General features: G+C 43.2%; 1 protein-coding gene across 3 annotated transcripts in view; it reads left to right on the top strand.

Annotated features, from left to right (window-relative positions):
• The first annotated feature begins 7,193 nt into the window (after positions 1 to 7,193).
• Positions 7,194 to 8,349, top strand: part of GTF2H5 (general transcription factor IIH subunit 5) — a 12,497-nt gene continuing 11,341 nt past the window's right edge. The window contains exons 1-2 of one of the 3 annotated variants that reach the window (XM_002915115.4): positions 7,194 to 7,265; positions 8,061 to 8,133. In XM_002915115.4, coding sequence (XP_002915161.1) covers positions 8,099 to 8,133 — 35 coding nt within the window. In that variant the 5' untranslated portion in view covers positions 7,194 to 7,265; positions 8,061 to 8,098. The other 2 variants (XM_019795110.2, XM_034669387.1) reach the window with 2 other exon arrangements.

Genomic DNA, 8,349 nt, shown 5'->3' on the forward strand with positions numbered 1-8,349 from the left:
CTGAAACTAATCTTACATTCTATGTCATTATACCCGAACACAAATTTTTAAAAATTAAAAAAAAATGCAAAAAATTTTTTAATTAAATAAAGACACTTTGTAAGAACCATACCTAGGGCGAACGCAGAACCAGCAATACGGAAACCAAAAAGAGGAAAAACTCTGAGGGCTAAAAAGAGGGAAATGAATATAAGAGCTGGGTTTATAAATCACATAAACCCATGCAGCAGTATTAGCTTCACTGGGAAGTACAATTTAACCTAAGGAACCAAAGCAAGAGTCTCATACCTCCACTGGTAAAAATAACTAAAGAGAGAAGTCTATTAGACACACATCAAAATGTGGGGAAAGGATTAATTTTAGAACCCTCTGGGGTCTTACAATGACCGTTCGGGGCTTAAAAATCTATCAGCATTCGATCTATGCACCCTCTCAGGTCACAGCTAGAAGCTGTGATCTGGCAGGTTCCTATCTGAATGAGACTGTTTCTTACTCCTTCTCATCATCTTTCCGTGACTACCCAGTGGGAGGCTGACGGTACCGGCAGGTGCTCTGGAGGCCTCAGAGAGAAACCAGAGCTCGGCAGCGACCGGGAAAGAAGAGTCCAGCGGCCCAGGCTCCGAGAGGCCCTCACTCCCGGCTGCGGGTCGGCAGGTCAGCGGGTGTGTCAGGGGCCGCGCCCCCGCGCCGTCCTCCCCACTCCCCGCGGTGCCGGCTTCGCCGACGCCATCGCCCGCCCCCACGAGCCCGGGTTCCCCTTGCTACCTGCCGGCACGCGGACTCCGCCAGCCCTCAGTCGCTCACCGCCGACCCAATTGGCATTGGAGCCCCCCTTTCTCGGCGGTTCCCAGCATGTGGCCTCCCGCCGGCTCCCGGCGGCACGTGATACCGCCCCCGTCGCGCCCCGCCCCCTCAGCCCAGCTCCGGCTCCGCCAGCCTCCGGCGCGCCCCACCCACAACAACGTCGCTGACCGATGACGTAGCCGGCGCATGCATACTTGGCAAGGCTCGAGGGCTGCTGGTTCCGAGGCTAGAGGTACGTGGTGCGGGCTCTCCCAGCGAGAGGGGAAAGTGGGGTACGTGGAAAACCGAGGGCTCCCGAGGAAAGGAGGCAGGGGAAGAAAAGGCCTAGAAACCTGTCTTCCAGGTGCTGGGGTACAGGGCGGTGTCGCGCACCTCTCGGGGCCCTTCCTGAAGAGGCTTGGAAGCTGTCCCGCGGTAATTGAACCGTGGATTTCATTGCGGGAGATAATGGCTCGCGCCCAGGTGTAGAAGTTTAAGGATTAAGTTGGCGTCGGTTCGTGGGATATTTTCCTCCTTGGGCAGATCATTGGGAAACCTGATTTATGTGGTAAAAGAACACGAGATCTGGAGACCTGGCTTCTCTCTCTCTCTTTTTTTTTTTTTTTGTCCCGGAGCTAGTCTTTTCTATCTCATCTGTGAAATGAGATAGTCGGCCTCACCATCCTTTTCACAGCTGCTGTTCTGTGATTTCTGCCTCCCAGAGTCTTATCTTTTATCATTGTGCTGGGTGGGACTAGAAATCTTGTGACTCTTGTTCTAAACTTGGATTGGGCAGGTTGCTTGCTTTCATTAGAATTGATTTGGGTAGCATTTGCAAGTAAGATTTCTGCATTAATATTCCAATAGACTCATTTTAATTTTAAAAATAAAAATATCTATTTTTTTTAATGTTAGCCCTATGTTTTTCATAGACTTAAATGTTTAATGTGACATTTAATATTTTGCCTCATTTCAAGAAGCAAATCTCCAAAGTATATTGAAAAAGTTGATGTTTTTTAATTTATTGTCACCTTACCTCTTTTATTAGCATTTTAAAAGTCATCTGCACCTTCTGACTGGGAAAAGATGGTCAACGTCTTGAAAGGAGTGCTAATAGAATGGTTAGTAGTTTTGATACTTAATGAAATTTAAATCTCCGTATTGAATCTTGATGTATGTGTACCCCCTCTAGAATCCATGTTTTCATTTTCTTTTAAGATCTAAATGAATCAAGTCCTTCAGCTTTCTCAACTTCATTTTTCTTATATAACAAGTGGAACAGATTTTGTTGCTGTGTTTCTTCCTGGTGCCAAATTTCTTTTTTTTTTTTTTTTTTAAGTTTTTATTTATTCATTTGACACAGCGCAGGCAGAGGAAGGGGGAGAAGCACTCTGGGATTATGACCCAAGCCGGAGGCAGACGCTTAACCGACTGGCCCCCCTGGTGCCAAATTTCAGTGTCTCAGTCCAGTTGATGTAACTGGCATATTTCCAACACGTTTTGGTCAGGGGCAGTGTATTTTTTAGATAACGCTCTTTAGAAGAACAGCGTTTCTATTGTCCTCCATTAGGGATTGACTAGAATTTTAGGGCCTCCGTATGTCTTCACCATCACAAACTGTGTTCTTGAAAAAGAGTAAGAAAATCAAGAGCTGGTTTCCTAAACTAGGCACACATTTCATAGGAGAAGGTAGAAACCTTAAGGGGCAGCATTGAATTTCTCAAAGCAAGCTACATAGGGTTTTGTTATCACACAGTCTGAAAACCTGAACTACTGGACCAGTTCTTGCTCAGTCTCCACTTGCTTGTGATGGCAGGGCTGGGGAGAATAAAAACCAAACCGTGGGATACTTCTGGGATTGGAACAGCATTGTCCTATAGAAATATAATGTGAGCCACATATATAGTCTTAAATCTATTAGCCACATTAAGAGTAAATTGAAGCAGGTACAATTAGTATGTTTTATATGACCCAGTGTGTCCAAAATATTTCAACTTGTTCTAAATCTTCAAAGTTCTTACTGAGATTTCAAAATTTTGCTAAGTCGTTTTTCATACCACAGATTCAAAATCCAGTGTGGAGTTTCCTTTCACAGCCTGTCTCACAGGCTGGCCACATTTCAAGTGCTCAGTGGTGAGCAGTGCAGATTTAATGTTTGGATAGAGACACAACAAAGACTAAAAGAGCCGAGAGCCAGTGATGTAGGAGGGAAGCTGAGAGGGAATGTTTCATGAAGGTGAGTGGGCCATGTCCAGTGGTGATGAGACATGGAATAAGGTGAAGACACACTGGAAGTCAGCAATTATTTTCTTTTCTATTTTTTTTTTTTTTAAGTGAGCTGTTTTAGTGGAGAGGTGGGATAGATGTCAGATTGGAATACTTTGGAAAGGGAAAGGAAGGTGAAGTGGGGAGGCTCTTTGGAGAAGTTTTGTTGTATTAATGAGCAAAGGAATAGAGAAATGGGTTGATAGCTAAAGAAGGATATGGTAAAGGACTCTGGGTCTTGTTATTTTGGTTTTAATGTGAGAGACTAGAATGTGTGTTGATAAGAATGAACTGCTTAGAGGGGCGCCTGGGTGGCTCAGTCAGTTAAGCGTCTACCTTCAGCTTAGGTCATGATCTCAGGGTCCTGGGATCAAGCCCCACATCGGGCTCCCTGCCCAGCAGGGAGTGCTGCTTAGAGAAGTGTTCACTTGGGAAAGTGAGAGGAAGGGATCTAGATCCCATAAGTCCTAAACACGATGTGTTGTTTTCTTTTGGAAAAGACTTTTAGGCTAATTTTTGTATTTTATTTTTCTTAAAACGTTGTCATATATTAATGAATAGAAACATTTTCCTGGTTGGTCTTTCAGTGCTATTGTTATTTTTAACACAGAGGATACATTGTGTCAGCTATCAGTCTTCCCCTTTTGTTTCTTAGATTCTAGGTTTGATCTTCTCTCTTGTAAGATTTTTGTATTTTAGTTTTTGTTGATGTGTCAAGTTTTATTTATCTAGACTCTATGAGGAGGAGCATATTAGGTAAAGATCTGAATTCATGCCGTTTTTTGTTTTGTTTTAGCTGAACAATTGTTTCACAGAATTTATTCCTTTCTCTAATGATAGATGATATCTCTTTTATCACATTGTTTCACTCTCCTCGCTACTTTCCGTAATCCTGTCCCACATCCATTTTCTTTGTCATTATTGCCTATTCAAGAATAACCTTAGGATAATTTAGTCTGTTTCTAAAATAATCCTTTTGGCATGATGATTGGGATTGTGTTAAATCTATAATTTGAAAAAATATGGCTGGATTGAACTTTAAAGAGCGGAACTCTAGGAGACACATTAAAATCTCAGTGGTAGGCTTTCAGTATAGCCTTGAGGACAGAATACAGATTTGTAAGAGGAGCTGAGGTGTTAGTTTTCTTTCCTCATTGGCTGAGCTGTCCGCCTGGTTTGCTGTCATGTAATCAAACCTCTGAATTCTGCCTGGGCTTTAATGGCCCTCTGTCACTTAGCTCTTTTGTGTAATCCCCAGAATAACAGCAACAGTATCATTTAGAACTTGTTGGAAGTGCAAAATCTGAGACCTCACCCTAAATCTCCTAAATCAAAATTGTGTATGCAAAGGAACTTGTTAAGCATTTAAAATTTGGGAAGCACTTAATTGGCTCAAGTTTGATAATCAGTTTTCCTGTGGAGAATTGTTTTGCACCAGGACCACTAAAATTTTATTTTGTAGATGGACACTGCCCTTGCAAAACTTTAATTTTTTCCTTCTAAAGTGTAGCCTGCACGATATTTTGAAAGGGTAACTGTCTTCCCAAAGATTAAATCTTCCAAAAGACTTCAGGCCTACGAAATAACAGATTTATAAATGGCATTGTCAGGGCTGGTGGGTACTCCACAGTCAGATGTACATGTTGGGATGGTAACTGGAAAAGTCCTTCAGTTTCCCTCATGTCTGTATTTGATGCCAGAGAAAATTCTTAATAACATAGTATCATTATGTTTATTACTTCATAATCCCCATAGATTATGTGGAGCCTTCAGGTGTACTGGAGTACAGAATTTGATAGGTCTGGAGCTCATAGGCAAACCACTCAGGAATCTCCTAAAACTACTTCCATTATTCCAGTGATTTTCTCTCTGAATTCCAGCCACATCACCATACAAGGTCCTCTATCATAGCACAGGTAGTGCTGTTCCACACATTCTGTTCAGGTGGCCAGCAAAATACTTCTCAGGCGTGAATGTCCTCATTCAAGAATGGAGTCTGACTTTAACGCTTGTCTTAGGATGGCTTACTGCCATATTTAAATTCCGTGTCTTGTCCGTTCCTTTAACTAATTTGGATCTATAGTAAAGAAGCATATAAATCAGATTATAATAGTGGCCATTTACGCCCCACTATCAGTGAATTGGGAAAGTCAGGGTACTGGAATAGAAGAAGATGCTTTCCTCACAAGGCTTATCAAATACCCAAATCTAAAGCTCTCTTGAAATTCTCTTGTTTATAAATTTGTGTTTTTATATCAGAATGAGATTGGTGAAAACTTCCTCTTTGCTGGGATCCACCACTGTCAACTGCCAGCCTTGCACTAAGCGTTTTCCCAAGCATAGCAAAATCGAAGCAAGCAGCATATGCCCAACCAATGCCTGTCCACCTGCAGGTGCTAGAGCACATCTGTGGTGTGACAGTTATCCCACTTGGTTGGCAAGTGCTTCAGCCAGGAAGATTTGTTGCAGAGGTGCAAATTCCAGCCAGTTTACAACATAATAGCAAAGAATCTGGAGAAACATATTATTAGACCAGCCTTACCCTTACAGTGTTGGCTTATAAACCTATATTGTATATGAGAAGCAAATAAGAACTAAGGCAAAAGCAGTCTTACCGTTGTTCTGTTCTTNTTTCTTTTGCACTGTTGGTGGGAATGCAAGCTGGTGCAGCCACTGTGGAAAACAGTATAGAAGTTCCTCATAAAATTACAGAATTACCATATGATCTAGTACTTCCATTACTGGGTATTTTCCCAAAGTAAATGAAAACATTAATTCAGAAAGATATAAGCACCCTTATGTTTACTGCAGCATTATTTACCGTAGCCAAGATATGGAAGCAGCCCACGTGTCCATCCATTGGTGCATAAAGCAAGCGTGATCTATATATGCAATGGACTATCACTCAGCCTTAAAAAAGAATGGAATCTTGCCATTTGCAACATGATGGATCTAGAGATTACAATGTTAAGTGAAATAAGTCAGACAAATACCATAAGATTTCACTCATATGTGGAATTTAAGAAACAAAAAAGAGACAGACTTTTTATATAGAGAACTGGTGGTTGCCAGAGAGAAGGTGGATGGGCAGATGTGTGAAACAGGTGAAGAAGATTAAGAGTACACTTAACAGCGATGAGCACTGAGTAATGCAGAATTGCTGAATCTTTATATTGCACACCTGAAACTAATCTTACATTCTATGTCATTATACCCGAACACAAATTTTTAAAAATTAAAAAAAAATGCAAAAAATTTTTTAATTAAATAAAGACACTTTGTAAGAACCATACCTAGGGCGAACGCAGAACCAGCAATACGGAAACCAAAAAGAGGAAAAACTCTGAGGGCTAAAAAGAGGGAAATGAATATAAGAGCTGGGTTTATAAATCACATAAACCCATGCAGCAGTATTAGCTTCACTGGGAAGTACAATTTAACCTAAGGAACCAAAGCAAGAGTCTCATACCTCCACTGGTAAAAATAACTAAAGAGAGAAGTCTATTAGACACACATCAAAATGTGGGGAAAGGATTAATTTTAGAACCCTCTGGGGTCTTACAATGACCGTTCGGGGCTTAAAAATCTATCAGCATTCGATCTATGCACCCTCTCAGGTCACAGCTAGAAGCTGTGATCTGGCAGGTTCCTATCTGAATGAGACTGTTTCTTACTCCTTCTCATCATCTTTCCGTGACTACCCAGTGGGAGGCTGACGGTACCGGCAGGTGCTCTGGAGGCCTCAGAGAGAAACCAGAGCTCGGCAGCGACCGGGAAAGAAGAGTCCAGCGGCCCAGGCTCCGAGAGGCCCTCACTCCCGGCTGCGGGTCGGCAGGTCAGCGGGTGTGTCAGGGGCCGCGCCCCCGCGCCGTCCTCCCCACTCCCCGCGGTGCCGGCTTCGCCGACGCCATCGCCCGCCCCCACGAGCCCGGGTTCCCCTTGCTACCTGCCGGCACGCGGACTCCGCCAGCCCTCAGTCGCTCACCGCCGACCCAATTGGCATTGGAGCCCCCCTTTCTCGGCGGTTCCCAGCATGTGGCCTCCCGCCGGCTCCCGGCGGCACGTGATACCGCCCCCGTCGCGCCCCGCCCCCTCAGCCCAGCTCCGGCTCCGCCAGCCTCCGGCGCGCCCCACCCACAACAACGTCGCTGACCGATGACGTAGCCGGCGCATGCATACTTGGCAAGGCTCGAGGGCTGCTGGTTCCGAGGCTAGAGGTACGTGGTGCGGGCTCTCCCAGCGAGAGGGGAAAGTGGGGTACGTGGAAAACCGAGGGCTCCCGAGGAAAGGAGGCAGGGAAAGAAAAGACCTAGAAACCTGTCTTCCAGGTGCTGGGGTACAGGGCGGTGTCGCGCACCTCTCGGGGCCCTTCCTGAAGAGGCTTGGAAGCTGTCCCGCGGTAATTGAACCGTGGATTTCATTGCGGGAGATAATGGCTCGCGCCCAGGTGTAGAAGTTTAAGGATTAAGTTGGCGTCGGTTCGTGGGATATTTTCCTCCTTGGGCAGATCATTGGGAAACCTGATTTATGTGGTAAAAGAACACGAGATCTGGAGACCTGGCTTCTCTCTCTCTCTTTTTTTTTTTTTTTTTCCCGGAGCTAGTCTTTTCTATCTCATCTGTGAAATGAGATAGTCGGCCTCACCATCCTTTTCACAGCTGCTGTTCTGTGATTTCTGCCTCCCAGAGTCTTATCTTTTATCATTGTGCTGGGTGGGACTAGAAATCTTGTGACTCTTGTTCTAAACTTGGATTGGGCAGGTTGCTTGCTTTCATTAGAATTGATTTGGGTAGCATTTGCAAGTAAGATTTCTGCATTAATATTCCAATAGACTCATTTTAATTTTAAAAATAAAAATATCTATTTTTTTTAATGTTAGCCCTATGTTTTTCATAGACTTAAATGTTTAATGTGACATTTAATATTTTGCCTCATTTCAAGAAGCAAATCTCCAAAGTATATTGAAAAAGTTGATGTTTTTTAATTTATTGTCACCTTACCTCTTTTATTAGCATTTTAAAAGTCATCTGCACCTTCTGACTGGGAAAAGATGGTCAACGTCTTGAAAGGAGTGCTAATAGAATGGTTAGTAGTTTTGATACTTAATGAAATTTAAATCTCCGTATTGAATCTTGATGTATGTGTACCCCCTCTAGAATCCATGTTTTCATTTTCTTTTAAGATCTAAATGAATCAAGTCCTTCAGCTTTCTCAACTTCATTTTTCTTATATAACAAGTGGAACAGATTTTGTTGCTGTGTTTCTTCCTGGTGCCAAATTTCTTTTTTTTTTTTTTTTTTA

This window comes from Ailuropoda melanoleuca, chromosome 10 (assembly GCF_002007445.2).
Source record: "Ailuropoda melanoleuca isolate Jingjing chromosome 10, ASM200744v2, whole genome shotgun sequence".
In the NCBI taxonomy this organism is placed as follows: Eukaryota; Metazoa; Chordata; class Mammalia; order Carnivora; family Ursidae; genus Ailuropoda; species Ailuropoda melanoleuca.